General features: G+C 32.8%; 1 protein-coding gene across 2 annotated transcripts; it reads left to right on the forward strand.

Moving 5' to 3' along the window:
* The first annotated feature begins 632 nt into the window (after positions 1-632).
* On the forward strand, positions 633-17731 carry LOC105343224 (phosphatidylserine synthase 2). Of its 2 annotated transcripts, none has more exons than XM_034461362.2 (12): positions 633-776; positions 1438-1632; positions 4199-4300; positions 4872-4954; positions 6888-6955; positions 8526-8657; positions 9079-9129; positions 10743-10856; positions 11263-11381; positions 12029-12143; positions 12467-12612; positions 12943-17731. In XM_034461362.2, the coding sequence occupies exons 2-12, from the start codon at positions 1508-1510 to the stop codon at positions 13262-13264; spliced, it is 1377 nt and encodes a 458-aa protein (XP_034317253.1). In that variant the 5' UTR covers positions 633-776; positions 1438-1507; the 3' UTR covers positions 13265-17731. The 2 variants fall into 2 exon arrangements, with proteins under 2 accessions (XP_034317253.1, XP_034317254.1); XM_034461363.2 differs by lacking the exon at positions 633-776 and adding an exon at positions 783-922.
* Positions 17732-18554: the final 823 nt, after the last annotated feature.

Consider the following 18554-nt stretch of genomic DNA (forward strand, 5'->3'; position numbering starts at 1 on the left):
TACATGTATTTGAATTTAGTCTGTTAAATGTCTGTAAATTTGGTATACTTAAATAAATGTGCATGCACTATACACATCTACAAAAGTATCTCAATTTGATACATGCATTCATGTACCTAATGGTTTACATTTAAGTAAAACATTTGGTTTCGTATTGTTCATATAATGTATAATATCATTTTTTCTTTAAGGAACAAATATGATTGCAGTAATTTATAGTAATTTCCAAAAATGATAGGAAGTGGAAGTTTATATATTTGCAGTTAAATTATCGATTTTATTTGATGAAATGAAATCTTGCAAATTATTGACTTTATCTGATATGGACATGTCACCTAACGGCAGAATAATTTTCCGAAAGATTTTATTAGACAGTTTTAAATTACCGGTATAATATATAAAATCTACATGACTCATCTATAAAAAAAATAATCGAAAGACCTAAATTCTTTTTATGCATTTATGCCAGTCAATATGGCTTTTGTTTGTTTTACTGTGCTTCAGTCTAGAAGGTTTAACATTGTCAAACTGAATGAATAGAAAACACATTCTCAAAACAGAAAAAAAAAACCACATTCCATATTCTGCCACCCCCCCCCCCTCGAAAAACCGACTTATTTCCAGAACAAGTTATCTTTTTAATGAAAAAACCTATTACTTCCGGTTTGGATTATCGCGTGAGTTTGTTTTCGTCAGTTCTCCATGTGAATGTTCGACGCAATACAATACTTTTTATTCAAGGATATGAATGACTAATTTACAAAAATAACAGACAGGTAATTTTTTATTTGAGGAATTTTGGCATATGGAAGGAATAATGATTTCTCCTATTTTGTTTACAATTGTTTACTGACATGTTGATGATGTTGCATGTTGGTAACGTCTTTTGAAAGTATTACGACATCTGGAATTCTTGTTGTAGGTAAAGATAAATATTTAAACGTAGTTAATATGAATTGTAGATTAAGTCTACGGAATATTTTTAACTATATGACAATTTCACGAGCATGTGATTTGTCAAATAAATTCAGCATATTAAGGGCTCTGTAACTTTCACGTAATCTGTTAAAGTTCGGACGCATTTCTTTCAGAAGATTTGAAAATTTTGATTTGAACTCCACAAAATTCAACGAAAACTCTATTCTTATGTGATTGTTTAGAATGCTCTCAAACAATTATTACGTGTAGCCTATTTAACTGTTTAATACACATGTAGTATCAGATTTTGCCATACAATTTTAAAGAAGTCACATCCCGTGATTTTTGAAGTCTTGACAAAAAATGATCCTTATAATTGGTAATACTCACACTATATTTTATAGAAAATATATTTAACCATTTCTTTGTTTGATGCAGTACTTTTTGTTTGTTAGAAAATGAGACAAAAGAAATTTAAAAAGTTTGCTTTAATGGTTTAATTTCAATTTTTAATGGAAGGGTGAGAAGGTGTGTTGGGAGAGGCTAGTTCATCTAGTGTAGAGCCCTAGGAGAGGACTAGACAGTCATAATGGCAGCGGTGAGGAATACCCCAGACCACATCCTAAAGTTGCACAGTACCACCGCCCACAATTGGGAGGAGGAGAAGAATAAAAACAAAGACATTCAGGATGATGGAACCATGACATTCTTCTGGTAATGCACCTCTCTCTCTATCAGTTTTATTTCGAGATCTGAAATGGGTGAAACTGCTGTGTTCTCTGTTGTTTAAATTGCTTAGTTCTGATATGAGACCATAGCAATGATAGATGAAGTCTTAAAATTAAGATAAACCAGATATATATGATCTACATATAAGCAAGAGAGAGACTAAGCTATGCAATAGACAGAGGGATGAATAGAGACAGTCATTTATGATTTAATCAATATTTATTTTTAGTGTGACTGTCAAGATCTCTTATTACCAGTTGGCAAAAAGTATAATGAAAACATTGTATTGGCAATCCCAAAAAGGAGATTGAGATGCATTGTTTGTAGATACATTGCATTACATTGTAAGGTACATGACTGATGGAATAATACAGAGCAAACAAGGTCACAGGGACCTGTTCAAGATAAACTGGACCAGTCATGGCCACTGGCAGGAAGTACCTATCAGGGTAGCCCAATTTACCTAGGATGGACTCTGTATCTGTGCTTACCTAAGAGTGTGTTCCCGCATGTGTATGGAAAATAACTGTGTCCTACCAGTTTTTCCATGTCACAAAACCACAGTTCATTCTCATGATTGTTCTCTGCAAACATAGGGCTATTTTGTAACATAGGTTATTTTTGTCAGCATTAAAGTTAAACTTTTGTATGGATGTAAGATAAACAGCATTTGTTGTGGGCTGTTCTGACCAAAGAGCAAACCTTTGATTATCATATAATGCTGAGTTACTGTTAAAGAAATTAGGGTGTATTTTATAATTGGATAGATTGTGGGGAAAGAAACTTTTGAATTTCCGAAATTATTATCAATAAACTTTAGGGGGGGGGGGATTAAATTTGAAATGTGTTTATCATTTAGCGCAGGGTTCTCAGTTATTTAGTGTTTTACCATGGTGCAAAATGCATTAACAGAGATTTCAGAAATCAATGACATTTTGTCATTATGATGCACAGATCTAAATAAAATTAATATTTTGTGCAAAGTTTTAACTTACTGGTGTATTACTTCTCATAATATTTTAAGTATTAGTCCCTGTTCTCCTTATAGAATCAGTAATAGTAGTGAGAAAATGAGATTTTATTATGACATGTTAAAAATTAAGTGGTGTTCATACAAAGTAAACAAAAAACATGAAAAAGGCATATGAAGAACCCCAATGTAACGATAGGTTACTAAAGTCTTGTAAATATCCACCCTTTATAATACACATCCCCAAAATAGGATGAAAAATCTTTTCAAAAATGCAAAAAACCTGTTCTTATGTATTACAATTTTTTCTGTCATACAAGTTATTAAAAAATGAAATAAAAAATACATGAAAGCATCAATAGGGTAGTTAAAATGTACCGGCATATGTACCTAGGAAATGTAACAGTGTTCTCAGGAAATGTAACACTGACTGTAGAGCTTTTATTGGAAAAAAATTTCTGATAAAACTTTTTGTTATGATAAATAGTATGATGCTCATGTATAATTCAGCATGGATGCTCTAACAGTTGAATGTATCAGTCTTCATAGGTTACACTGTTAGATTGATGCAGATAAATTGTCTCCATTAGACATACACTGTCAAGTGTTCACTTGCTCCAAGGAGAATTCAGTTGAGCACACATTTTTTTACCGTTAAAAATTCATGGTAGAGTAATGAGTAGTGTATAATTGAAGTTTATGATGGGGTAACTTAAAGGATGAATCCTTCTCTGAGCCATGAAATGCACCAGGCCAGTGCTTATCCCTGGTTTCCGTGGTGCAAAGCAGATGAGGGTCATTGACTCCCCCTGGATGGGAGGGACACCAGTTCATTGCAGGTTAACTCCCAGCGTTAGCTGGTACTCAGTTTCAGCTTGGTGGACTGAGATATGTAGATAAAGAGCCTTGTCTGAGGACATAACACTCAGCATCAAGTGACCACTGCAGAGTTGACTGTTGATCTAATATTATGTATATAAATGTTATTGTTTATATTTATGACCGATACACAAATATATATATGTAATTTCTTTCTTTACTAAAGAACTAAGTTTTATATGGTTTAATATAAGCCACCATTTCAACAAAATGTTTGAGGATCATGTTTATATTCACACAGAGAACATGTCTATCACAATAATCAAGTTATAGGTAATATTGCTCAGTATACTTGTATTAAAGACAGCAATGAAATAAAACAGCTCCCAGAAGTTCTCAAAAATGTGAAAGTATTGTTTTTCTAACTACATACAATAGAGCTACATGTACATGTCAGTACCAGTATACCATATATCCAGTAATTTTGGCAATGATCTAATTTTGCTTTTTTCATGATCTCTGTTAAATTGCAAATTATTGAGTATGCAGAAATCATATTCTATATTATTTTCAATAAGAAACTGTTTAAATCGCAAAAAATGACTGATGCAAATTAAAAATGCTTCACATTTTATGATTTTCCCGTTTTCGCAAATTTTGTGACACACGATAAAAACCAGATATACGGTATTGGAAGAAGCACCAATATATAATTATAGAATTGATTTAGCTCTGTAAAGATGTCAGATCTGTGATTTCCAGGCAGGCACACACAATCACAGTGCTGGTGATGTTTAGCTGTATCCTGGTGTATGTTACGCTGTTTGAAGAGGAAACCTATGGTGCAGATTACAACAACAAAAGGTATATTCTTTGATTCTTTGTGGCTTACGCGGAAAATTTAGGAGAATTCCAAGTGGAGTACAAAATCTGGTTCCTGGTTTGCACTGACCTAGAACCAAGATTCCAGATCCAAGGTCATGGTCATAAGAAATCAAGAACAAAATATCTATGGTCCAAGGTCATATGGATCTGTATAAATGGGTATACAATGTGCAGTGACCTTGAATGAATTTCTGACTCCAAGCTCAAGGTCACAGGGAATCTTGTTCAGTGCATTATTGTTCTCTTCTTGAACCTATTGGCTCATACTTGGAGAACTTTAGTAATGATTGCCTGATACATTATTTACATCCTTCTATCTGAAATGCAGGAATACAAAAATCAAGTACATGTAGTTCTCTCCAGAACATAAACATAAATGTAGAAATCAGTCAAACACTTTATAAAAACTACCGGGAATAAGGGTCTTTTTTTATGTGATATTAATATCTAAAGGAATGGATATCCTTATTTTTATTATTGAAAAGAAAACTTGTTAAAGAGAGTAAAACTCAAAGTACCAGCTGAGAATATTTTGATGCATGTGTTTCAGGGGCATTGTTGCAATGGTGTTGACGTTTTTACTGTTTGGAGTGACACAGACCCCGGATGGTGTGTTCCGTAGACCCCACCCAGGTAAGCAGTGAGAAGCACAGGTGCTCTTCTATATACTAGGATGCTATCTTATATAACTGTGTTTATTTTGAAGTTATTATTTACATTGCTTCTGCATGGCTCCTACTTAATGCAAAACACTTAAATAAATGTCAGAAGTAACACAACATGTTGTTATCACTTCAGAGAGGAAGTGGGAAGGAAACGACAGAAAGATTGCTGTAAGAATAATTTGAGATGCCTAGAATGAGATTACAGTACATGTTCTGATGTATATCAGTGTGTCCATCTTGAGAGGAAAAATTATCAATTTGATATAAATGAATGATTAGAATGACAGCTGATTAGATCCAACATGTATTATCAGCTGGGAAGGGATCAGTGGATCAATGTCAAATGAAAATTTATATTCATATACAGCAATTAAATGGGGGATAGGGAAGGTGGGGGGGGGGGGGGGGGTTAAGGGCCTTAAAAGTTTGTCATCCAAAATGGGTGACTGCGTAAGTATACAGTATCCTAAAATATATCTTGATTAGGAGTAATATCGTATTGTAAAATGTGCAATTAGGTGGGTCATTTTAACAAAAACTTAACATTGAGTATAGATCTGAAACATTATTAACCCTGTTAACAACACCCGTGCTCTTCATCCCTACCAGTCTTGTCTCTTAAGACACAGACTTTGATATGTTAGAACTTGTTATTGGTAAGATATTATAGAATCTTTGGAAATATGATATCTCACTAGGTACAGGAGTATTTGTATATGTAATTAAGTTAGTTGGATTGGGTCTAGACATTCTATCTGTGCTGTACAATCCAACAGTGAGGCAGTAGCTCTCTTGGGAAATCAGTTTATATTGCCTTGTCATGTCATAATTGACGATTCTACAAATGAAAACTGTACGTCAGCCATTGAGAAGTCTGAGGAAGAACTTGTGCTGTTCGTGTTTGCATGATCTTGTTGTGTCCTTATGTATAAAGAGTTTTGTAGATTACTTGTATGAGATCGATGTATTGTTTAATTTACAGTGATTTTTTACAGTCATAGTAATGCACAGATGAAAGATATTAATTGGATTTACTTGTTTTAGTATTTGAAAAATTAAGGTCAAAGATGTTTATTGGTTTCTGTATTGTAATCAATCAATTAAAAAAAAATGGGTAGAACCTTGAAATTTATTTTGCTACATTTCAATCCAACACAAGCCCATACCCAAGATTTGAATGTACTATTTGAACATGGCAATTGTAGTTTAGATAAAGACATTTTAGAATCATTAAGAATGGGAGAGGACCAAGTCCCTGGGCCATAAAACTCAGCCAGCTCACTTTGGAGCTTAGGCTCACCTTTCAGCGGTTTACAGAAAAATATTAGCACTCATTTTATTTTTGCCCCTTTTGCCCTCAATGTCAGTGGGCGAATTTAAGACAGGGCAAACTCGTCTGTCTCAAGTCCTATCTTTTTTAGCACAACTTTTTGTGGGCATGCAAATTCTAGACGGGGCGAAACCATTTGCAAGTGTAGATGGGCCAAAAAAAATCGGGTAAAATAAACCTGAATACACGGTGACTATATTGTATTTGTTTTAAAAAGCAAGATTTAGATAAAAATTGAGCTCACCAAGTTTTATGGCCCCATGGCCAGGTCCTTGATAGGGAATATTTGTGCCTTAGGGATATAAAAAGGTATTGCTGTATGGTTTACTGCTGTTTTTAAATGTATCAGTAGTAACTAGTTGATTTATTTCAGTTGTAGAACAAAAAATAAAAGCTCTTTTTTCAATATTTCAAGTCTGGGTATGGGCCAAATGGTAGAAAACCCCAATGGATACAGAACTTCACTAGTATTAAGCATGATGTTGTTTTTGTAGTGTTTTACTATTTATTTGAAATTTGAACCTTCTTCAAGTCACAGTATCACTTTAGATTATTTTTTCCTGGTTTACAGCCTTTTGGAGACTCATAATGTGCATGAGTATAGTTTATGAGCTGGGGCTGGTTTGGCTTTTATTCCAGGTAAATCACTTTTACAACTTTGTTTCTCATAAGTTTATTTCTCTAGAAAATTTACTGCAATAAAATATTAAATTCATCATTTGGTTTATAATTTAAAAAGTTATTCTTTGTTTCATAAAACATATCAATCGATTTCTTTCTTTTTTTCCCCACATACAGTACTTTTTTGTATAATGATTATATATTTGAAGTTATGCAGTTTCAGCAGTTCATAATATTCTGACTATTTTGTCATTGCCATTGTTGACTCAAAAAGGCAAACTCTGTTGCTAATGTAGAAAAAATAGTGAATAGTCATGTACCAATATACAAACAGCTAGAATCATTAGCATCGGCAAAATATCAAATTGGTTCATACAAATATGACAATATCCCATTCCTTTTCATTGTCTGGGGCCATCATATTAACAGTAAATGCACAATCAAATAGCAACTGCCGCTGTAACAGGAAGAGAAAAGTCCATACATACATGTACTCAGTTTGGCTCCTGGAATCTGGACAGAGTTGATTCCCAGGTCACTCAATGACAATCATGAAGTGTCTGAGCCTCTGATAACAAGTTTCTATGACTTACAATAACGGTAATACATGTACAGGGGTTGTTGAAGGGAAAATAGCAAACATAACTTAAGCATGGCTTAGGTCTAATCCTAATTATCAAAAAGCTAAACTTAATAAATTAAACATAGCTAAATATGTAATACTATAACCTTATGTGATCTTAGGTTTTCCCTGTGATAAAAACTAAAATTCAAAGCTTTCTGAATTGTCAAACATGTAATACCATCTTAAAATAGTTAATACCATTATAAAGAGGCTGGATTGTCAACAAATTAACTACCAGACCTACCTAATTTTATTTTATTTATTTTTTTATAAAACTTTAAACTTTTTTTAGTAAAGAAAACTATTTTTTTGTAGCTTTAAAATCTGAACATTTTCCTTTATCTTCATACAGGGGTCTTCTTCTTAGGTAGATTAATATACCCTAAAAATAGCCATACCGATTCAGCTCTCTTAAATGCAATTTTCTTTGACTGAATATGTGGTATTACATTTCATTTTACTACTCTAACACTTAATCAAATTATCAATATTTTTGCCAAATTATAATAATATGATAATATAATAATAGCCTTATCTCCTCTTGCAGGTTTAAGAATAAAAATTTGGCTATTACTAATTAATTGTACTATAGTTGAAGTAACTGTTAGTTTTAACTGAAACCAAATTTATCTTAGAAACCAGACAATACACCTCCTCTCTCTCTCTGAATCTTTAAAAAAAATCTATTTTCCATCGCTCATCAATCAACCCAACACCACCTACGTTTCATTTAAATCTAGAAAATTTTGAGCCAACATACATGTACATGCACACACACACACACTTGTTGAATGGAACTATCACAATAGTAAAATGTAATGATAAATTGCCTCTCAAAACCATCTTTAATAAGGAGCAGAATTCCTACTATACACAGGTCTTTTGTTGAGTCCCCTAGAGTCTATATACAGTAGGTGTATTGTCAATTCCACTAAATTTTCTTTTCTTTTAATGGGAGTGTAGAATGTTTCGGATGCCAGGGCAGTGATGAAACATTTTGATGGAAGCCTGGGGGTAAGGCTGCCAGAGAAGGCGTACGGTGGAAGTTGTCTGCTGTTTGACCCCAATGCAACCGATCCATGGCACAATCTCTGGGTAGATATAACAACACGTTCATATCAAGTTTAGAAGAAATATCCATTTTGCTTGTACAGTAAGAACTCAGTAATAAGGAACTTAGTAATAAGGAAATTTTAGTTACGTAATTTTCCCATAATCCTCATTCTTTCTACCTGTAGTAGTCTGTATACAAATACAAAACTGCTGTGGTACTTTTGCCAATACAGATTTCTTAATGTTTTAATATCAAATGAGATGAACAATTATATGACGTAACTAGTTGCTGTGTGATCCTGTGAGAATTTTGTCACATGCTGGCTCTGTAATGTCACAAGTACTGCTGAGCTGTGATGTATGTTGCTATAATGGTAGTCTAAGAAGGACAATTGTTATAATATGTGGAGCAATTCTATATAGATCATTGGGTACTCATACTCCTTTATTCCGTACATTACAGGATAAACTGGATGGATTTGTTCCTACTCACTTCTTTGGATGGTGGTTTAAGGTACGTTTTATATTCCATATTCACTGTTTTTGCATTGAAGTAAAGATTTTAGAAGATAGAGCAAACATATACTTATATACTTTTGATCAGACTTCACTGATGAAGATGAAACGTCTGGTCGGTAATTGAATCAGATTTTTTTTCAGTATTTAGATTGAAAATACATGGTGTCTTTAGAGATCTTTATATAGTCTGTGTGTTTCCTAACAGACTCTAACTCAGTAGGTTTTATAGGCTCTGTTTATTTTATAAAGAGTCTAATTTTGTAGGCTTTTTATAGGCTTTATAGTTTCTGTATCTCTTTTACAGACTGATCCTGTAGGCTTTAAAGTCTCTGTTCCCCTTATACACAAACTGATCCTTAAGGCTTTATAGGCTCTATGTACCTTTCATACAGAATCTGATTTTGTAGGCTTATAATGGTTGTGTATTTTTATACCCCCCGCAAACGAAGTTTGGGGGGGTATATAGGAATCACCTTGTCCATCTGCCTGTCCGTCTGTCCGTCTGTCTGTGCAACCGTGTCCGGTCCATATCTTTCTTATGGAGAAACATTGGAAGTTCTTACTTCACACAAAGATTGCTTATGACCTAAGGGTGTGTCATGACCTTGACCCAAGGTCATTCAGGCAAGGTCAAGGTCACTGGCAGAAAAAATACAAAATTCGTGTCCGGTCCATATCTTTCTTATGGAGAATTATTGCAAGTTTTAACTTCACTCAAAGATTGCTTATGACCTAAGGGTGTGTCTTGACCTTGACCCAAGGTCATTTGGTCAAGGTCACTGGCAGAAAAAATACAAAAATTTGTGTCCGGTCCATATCTTTCTTATGGAGAATTATTGGAAGTTCATACTTCACACAAAGATTGCTTATGACCTAAGAGTGTGTCATGACCTTGACTTAAAGTCATTTGGGCAAGGTCAAGGTCTCTGGCAGAAAAAGTGCAAAATATGTGTCCGGTCATTATCTTTCTTATGGAGAAACATTGGAAGTTCTTAATTCACACGAAGATTGCTTATGACCTAAGGGAGTGTCATGACTTTGATCCAAGGTCATTTGGGCAAGATCAAGGTCGTTGGGGAAAATAGTGCAAAATTCGTGTCCGGTCATTATCTTTCTTATGGAGAAGCATTGAATGTTCTAACTTCACACAAATATTGCTTATGACCAAAGAGTGTTTCATAACCTTGACCCAAGGTCATTTGGGCAAGGTCAAGGTTACTGGCAGAAAAAGTGCAAAATTTGTGTCCGGTCATAATCTTTCTTATGGAGAAGCATTGAATGTTCTAACTTCACACAAATATTGCTTTTGACCAACAGTTTTAAATAAATAGAGCAGTTGTTATTTATAGAAAATGGATGGTGAAATAGATTCATCCAATATTTTCTATAATTGGAAAAATACATGCATTATGATTTTTATCTTAGCGGGGATATCAATTGTGAGCTTGCTCACAGTACCTCTAGTTTATACAGACTCTGATCCTCTAGGCTTTATATAGGCTGTGTCTTTCTTTACAGACTTTGATCTTGTAGGTTTTATATAGGCTGTGTCCTTCTTAACAGACTTTGATCCTGTATGCTTTATATAGGCTGTGTCTTTCTTTACAGACTCTGATCCTGAGGGACTGGTGGCTGTGCACAGTGCTCAGCATCATGTTCGAGATCCTTGAGTACACTTTAGAGCACCAGCTCCCAAACTTCAGCGAGTGCTGGTGGGATCATGTAAGTAATATTTTTATATGTTATAGAATTTCTGTCTTATAATATGTATATCTGTCATTTTTGTATAAATGTTTATGCTAATTTTAAATGATGAAAAAGTATACATTTCTCCAAATTAAGTCATATTCCCCATGTTTCTTGTCACTTAGACAAAGTGCAGCACTAAAATGAAGTGGAGAATTCTGACTTATCTGAATAGATACACATCACAGAGGCAGCAAATGTGTACAAATGCAAAATAACAATGTTTCCATTAAATGTCTAGCATTTAACTTAAAAAAATGATAATTCAGACTTTCTCATCTCAGTTGCTTATTGCATTAAACATCTTGATTTCCATATAATGAAACAGAAAGTATGGAAAAGTGTCTGATGAAGTTTCTGCATTCTGACTTATGTATTTCAGTGGATTATGGATGCTGTCGTTTGTAATGGCTTAGGAATTTACCTTGGAATGAAAACACTGAATTATTTATCCATGAAACCATACCACTGGAGAGGCATGTGGAACATCCCTTCATATAGGTAGGAAAACTTAGACAATCTTACAGTTCTGGCCATCTCTCTGCTGTCAACCATTTTTCTTTCATTGTACAATGTATTTAACTACGAGTGTATTTTTCATGAAATACAAGACTGAAAAACACACAGCACCCATGAACTAGCTATTAAATACATGATCTTAGAGTAATGAATTAATATTGTGGAGTGAATTAGATAACCAAATACATTGTTTTCACACTGAGCTTGTGTAATGAAAAATATGCAGAAATATCCATGTTAACAGTTCTAAACAGCAGTATTTTGAAGAACTATTCTTTGCTTATCCTTTTTTAGTGTCCAGGAGGCTTCTGAAATGCATTCAATATAAATTCTTGCTTTAAGGCATCAAAATTGAAGATTATGACAATAATTTTGAAAAATATATGTTCTGTAAGTTTCTTTTTTTTTTTTTTAAGTTTTGGCAAGACATGCCTCTCAGTTTTCTATTGCATCTTTATATGTACCGGTAATATACTTTTACATTTTCTGAGTTAGGGTGTAGATTTTCCTGATCTTATCAATGATAAAGTGAAATTGTCAACAATAAAAAGCATATATTGGGAGTATATACATGTACGTCATAAATGCTGCCTCCTGTTGAAGCTAGATCTATGTTTCTTGTATAACAGAGGGAAGATGAAGAGAATCGCCCTTCAGTTCACACCGTACAGCTGGACGGACTTTGACTGGCGACCATTAACAAGTCTAAGGCGATGGCTTTGTATGTTGGGTGTCATAGCTATTGTAAGTTAACAATCATTATATACATAATATATACATAAAACGTAGCATTGAATTCGTAAAGATAAAAAATGTTGGGTGTCTAAGCAATGATAAGTACCCAGTCACTGTATTAATAGAATAATAAAATGTAGTGATGAAAAGTGAGATCTAGCTGAGAAAAAACCACCTTTTGCCTACAGTTGTCTGATGAAATGGAAAAAAAATGATAAAATCATAATTGAGAGAAAGTGTGTTTTATGTATTAAAAATGTGTATTTCTATGTGTTTCTCATTGACACTTGTGAAACTAAAGCATTAATCAACCTATTTTTTTTTCATTTCAGTTTCTAGTTGCAGAGTTGAACACATTCTATTTAAAATTTGTTTTGTGGCTTCCCCCTGAGCACTACCTCAATTTGACTCGACTTGCATTCTTCCTTTTTATGGGGGCTGCGGCCATGAGAGAAACATTCCAATACCTAGATGATCCGTAAGTTGTTAATTGGGTAAAAAGCAGTAACAAAATTTTGTAGCTATTAATATACTTCACTGAAATAAAACTTAACTTCTTTCAATTTTGTGAAAAATTTAACTAGAGCTAGTCGATTGTTTATGATTTACAACTGTATAAATTATGATTTAGGTTGAATTTTAAGTTAAGCATACACAATGTTATAGTGATGGGTTTTAGGAAATTTAATCGTGTGTTTGAAAAAAAATTGTGTGTTTGGACCCAAACATTTTCTGTTTTCATTATATTTATAGATCCTGCAAAAAGTGGTGTGTTTGGGCCTTAATTTTTTCCTTTACATTATTACAGATCCTGCAAAAAGTTTGGGCGCCAGTCTTGGTTGATTGCCATGATAATCATCACAGAATTCCTGATTGTGGTCAAGTTTGACTGGGAAACTATCAGTAAGCCATTGCCTCAGCACATTGCCTTGTTCTGGATAGTAGGAGCTTTAGGATTAGTGTTCTTCACATTCTGGAAATTCTTCATATACAGAGATGTCAAAAATGATGTGTTAGTAGAAGAAAAGAAAGAAACCAACGGAGTTAAAAACGGGAACGGAAAATACAAAGCCACATATGTCAATGGTAATGGTGCTGCGTCTAGAGCGAGGTTACGGAAAGAAAAATAATTCAATTATAGTTTATGTTTATTAAAGTCAAGATATATATTATATTTTTTAGAATAACTCTCTTCTAAGACAGAGAAGCCATATTGTATGCATTGTGATATGATTTTTACGAGTCCTGCCCATAAATGCTATTTTATATTTAAATGTATTCAACAATTCCAATTACATGTAGCTAATCTGTTTATTTGGTTTTCACGTCTACTTTTTTTTTTCTTTATAAGATACGGTTATCTGTATACATTATAATTACTTGCACTTATAAGAGGTAATAGTCTTGTAAATGTGTCAATAGATATGCAACTTTAACTCAATATCCCCCCCCCCCCCCCCCCTTCCAAGGTCAAATTGAAATGAACATCAATGAATAGAATATTTTTTAACAAAAGTGAGATAAAAAAAACCCAACAAGTATCTATCATCCAGTTAAGGGTTTCCTATATTTAAGTTAAGAAAAAGTTTTGTATCTTTATGAGAGACATAATATGTAAAAGTGGAATATGTACCTACATGTACCTTCATTTCAGCATGTGTCAAAACACCTGAAAATTTTTAAACACTCAAACAATGCAATTGTAGTTACATGTACCGGTATTTATTCAAAACGTTGAAATCCAATTATTTATTAAAGTGGGTTGTATTTTGAAAGATCATATTTAGTTGTAGTATATATGTTAACAGTAAATAAAAATTGCAATGGTTGAAAGAAATTAAGAAATACTAGATTTAAATCAAGCTTGTTCTATTTTGACGTAAGTACCTTAAATCACCCTGGAACATTGTGTGATTTCTGTTATGCTTGTTTATGGCTTTTTGTAGTCTTTTTTTTTTTAGTTGAAATACTATGTGTTTTAATTTATTAGAAAAGTTTTTTTTTGAAATCCAAAGTAGGAAGAAAAAGTCTCATAACATTTAAGGCTAGTCTAGTTTAAAGGTGACATAAAACCCTTTTTTTTTTTAATTCTTCTTGAATTGCATCAGATTACAGTGAGGGGTCTTGCAATAAGGGATTAATGTTGTCAATTAGTCAGAACGGAGTGGTATTTGACCCAAGTTATGCGAAAAGATTCACTTATTATGATGCACATGATGTCGAGAATTGTTTTAAAAAATTGGACTGATCCTCAAAATATTGTCATTTTTACTTATAATAAATGGTATTTATTTATTCATCTTGTTAAATAGGAAATGTGTATTAATCGATGCCTAATTGCTCAACCATTGCTCTTTACAAGGGCATTAACTGTGCTGTATGATTAACGTTGTGATAAACATGCATGATAAAGTATAGTTGAAGTCTCAACTACAACCGAGTTCCATCAATCTGCAATTTAGTATAGGTTTGTGGAAGGTCTTTTAAAGGTTGAAATATATATTCAGGGCTTTTAAGTGCTTTAGGTCCATCTCCCTCCTTGAAATAAAAAAAAACCCCATACATGCACTCTTAAAATTGGTCAGGCATATTGTTACAGTAGTTTTTATGGAATGTGTAATTCATTGACAGACTAGACATGAACCATCTATGTAGCATTTCCTTGAAGTTTTAAAGGCTAGCTGTACTGCAGCAATAATTGATATTTCCTTAAGTATTTGAAATTTTTTTTTTTATATGTACATGCATGTGGGGGTAAAAAACAAACCTTGCGTGAAGAAATATAGAATTTCTTTAAGTGCAATAGTTTGTGTCAAATTCCTGTTATTTTGTTATTTTCTGGTCATTCAGGTCAATTTACCTGTGTTCCTTAGCCTTTGTTACCTAGACATATGCATGGTGTTTTGAAAAGAGACTTTTAAAGAGACAGTACGGCACATCTTATTGAAAAACCGAAAAAAATTCTGATCTCGTTCGGTATTTTTGTACTACTTATAAATCTATATACTTTCAGAAAATTACAAATTTCTCCATTTAATGTCATCATTTCATTAAAATAATGATTCCATTAAAATTCAAAATTATTTATGGTCCATAGATATACACATTTCAACATGTTACGGGGTTTGCCTTCTAAACTATTACGCATGCGTATTTACTATAAACATAATAAACAAAACACTTGCAGGGCTCACCAAGATTCTCTTAGACAGGTTTGTTGATGGAGATATGTCTATTCTACTCCCTGGTAATTATTGTTAAAAGTTTAAAAAGAACTAGAACTACATAATGTATTAAATTCATTTCGTAAGTGAGGCCCCATGAGGGGTTAGTACATGTTTTTGGCATATTTATGTCTGTTTATGTTAAAAATAAAACGAACTGAAATTGGTAAACCATTTATAATTTATTGAGAAAGTGATGATGTGTTCTGTAGAGTCCCTTTACCTCGTATTCCATGATGACTGTAGTCTGGCGAAGATCTTTAATTTTCAGCACTTGTCAATTACTGTCAATCAAAATCCATGTGGTACAAATAATCCGGTTAATTGTACAACCCCTCAATTTCCTGAAGCTCATAACATTAATTAAGTTTTGAAAGGGATTTTTATGTACTTCAACTGTCACAATCAACATTATTTCTTATTTTCTAACAATACAATGGGTAAACCTGAACTTAAACACACATTTTTCAGCTGTACTGTCTCTTTAAGTTTTCTTGTGACAGAGAATAAGTTGTGTTGTTATAGCAGATTTTTTTTTCACTGGAAAATAGTGTATGGTTGTTCAGTTGTTGAAAGTGCTTTGTTTCAAATGTTAAGTTTATTGTAATCTTGATTTATTTATGGAATCCATTTATTGATACTTATTATGTTTGGTTTGCGGGAAGCATACAGATTTTGTGGAGGCAAGTTTTTATTAGAAGAAATTTTTGTTTAAAGAGAAAAGGGTACGAACAGAAAAAGAATACATGTATAATCAAGAAAATCCTATGTGTTATTTTAAGGATTTCTCTCATGTTTTCATGATTGCATCCACATTGTTATTGATCTCAGAATTTTCCATCCATCTTGCAGGCACATTTCTATGTAGGGAAAAAATTGTACCTATTTTCATTTTAATTGGAAATTATTTTATAACAGAAAGGGTTGCTGAAGTAACAATGTTACAGTGTTTTAAATGTATCTGATGTTTCACTGTGTGTTGACTTCCATATGGAAAAACTATAGCCGCACATTTGATTTAAGTGTTTCTGTAATGCACATTGTTCTGCAGTTTGGAGCTTGTTTCATTTTTTGAACCACTTTCATTAGCAACATGTACAAGTTCAGATATAGCTAAGTATTTTACAATAACGTGGTTTACTGTTCCTTGTTACCGGTACTTAAATGCATGCTTTCCAATGTTTGTGCATCTAAGTACAGAAAAACCAAACCAGTCAATTATGTATATTTTGTGTACAAGAGAAGTAAAGGGAGACCATTGTGTGCCTAAGTTGTTAGATGTTTGTTTCATATGAGACATATGTTGTATGTCCTGAGTTTATAGATTTTCTATTCATACATGTAGTATTAGATAGTTCTATTTGTACATGGTAGAGTTTTATTGTTAATGAATCATAGCACAAATGGTCAGTATATCCTTGTTTTATTGCACAATATATATATAAATTACGAACCATTTATATTTCTGTTTATCCTGTAAAAAATTACTTGTAGCAATATATCTTTTTTTTTTCAAAGCAGACTTTCAGTTTTATTTGACACTATAAAATTGATATAAAGATTTCCACTATTGTACATTGTAAATGCAGTGTTTGCCTATAATGTAAAACCCACCTTAATGCTAAATGTGATGAAGCACCCTTTTTTTTTTTTAGACATACATATAAAGTAGCTATTGATCCTACTGGAAAATATTGTTGGTTTCTATAGATTTGCACCAGATAGTCAATGTTTTATTAAATATAGATTAAGTTTTATAGATTTAGATTCATGTACACCTCTGAAAAGTAGACAACTTCAGGAAAAACATCATAAAGCACTTTGACAATTTATAAAGTACATGTATCATGTTAAAATTCTAATATTTAATTTTCTAGCCTTTAGATAAAGAATTGAAACTCAAAATATGTATATATAAGGCATATGTTTGGAGGTTAATTTTCATGGTAATTGTTATGGAATTTATTTAATAAGAAAATTTGTTATTGCCAATGTTTACAAATCGAATCAAGGCATTTTAAAGCTTTTTAAGTAAATCTTGATCTTCCAAAATCACGAAACCTTAATTTTATTATTGAACAATGATAGAAGGGCTGAATTTACAGTTAGAGATTAATAACAGATCATGCTGTGTTGTCCTGAATATTGGCAGTGCATGTGGATGAGTAAGTTTCCAAGAATAATTAAATGTTAGACTTTCTTCTTTAAGTTCAATACTTTCAACTTTATGGCGCTATTACTGCAGGTAATTTATTGAATACCTTGTATTTATTTTTTTGTTTACTTCAAATTTATTTCACTTTGTGCCTTGATTTAATGCAAGTATTTTTCATTTAGTGAATGATGTAAGAAATAAAAATACATGTATATTTATGTGCAGTTTTTTATTTGGATTTTGTAAAATTGAAAGAAGTTTAATATGTTGAGCAATGGTATATTAGAGTGTTACTCTGGACTGATAAATGGCACCAGAAGTTGTGCAAACAAAACTTCTCAACAACAAGGCTATGAAATATAATTCCAGAATGCAAGCATTGTGTTATACATGTAGTGTAGAATTGTTTGTTCAAACTGTGATCCCCTGGACCAATAATTGGGCTTGATTGTGGCAGGGAGGGAAATTATTATTCAGTGCTTGTTGGCCTTTGTAAATTGTAGTCAATTTATATTTATATTGCACCATTGTTTGAAATACTCCCAAAATGTTGCACAAGTAAATAACTGCATCATGATTTGGTCCAATTGATAACTGCAAGGATTACTGGTAGATAAAAACTTCCTATACATGCACACTCAGATTAGACTTTATTCTTTTGTGTAAAATCTAATGATTTTTTTTTAAAGTACTGTTTGCAAGTTCACAAATGCTACCCTCGCTTAGAAAATATACTAACTCTAGTATTTCTCTGATGGAAAGTAATGGATGCACCATTTTGAACTTGCACAAATGACCAAAGCTCAAGGTCAGGACATATTTTCAGATCACAGACAATCTATGTGTCTTTTAGCTTCTAATCATTTTCCATTACAAGATATGGCCTAGAAACGATTTATGCATTTTTTTGACAATGACCTTGAGCTTGCACACCTGACCTTGGGTCAGTTTCATGACACACCCTCGGGTCATAAGCAAAATTAATGTCAAGAAGGAACTTCCAATGTTTCTCCATAGAAAGGTCTATACCCAACACAAATT

Source organism: Magallana gigas, chromosome 5, assembly GCF_963853765.1.
Source record: "Magallana gigas chromosome 5, xbMagGiga1.1, whole genome shotgun sequence".
Classification (NCBI taxonomy): domain Eukaryota; kingdom Metazoa; phylum Mollusca; class Bivalvia; order Ostreida; family Ostreidae; genus Magallana; species Magallana gigas.

What these genes read in the sequence shown, in the direction of transcription:
- LOC105343224 (XM_034461362.2), top strand. Translation starts at nt 1,508, where the DNA reads ATGGCAGCGGTGAGGAATACCCCAGACCACATCCTAAAGTTGCACAGT. An exon ending in TCTTTGGATGGTGGTTTAAG is followed by an intron (nt 9,130 to 10,742) that starts GTACGTTTTATA and finishes CTTTCTTTACAG; the next exon opens with ACTCTGATCCTGAGGGACTG. An exon ending in TGGAACATCCCTTCATATAG is followed by an intron (nt 11,382 to 12,028) that starts GTAGGAAAACTT and finishes CTTGTATAACAG; the next exon opens with AGGGAAGATGAAGAGAATCG.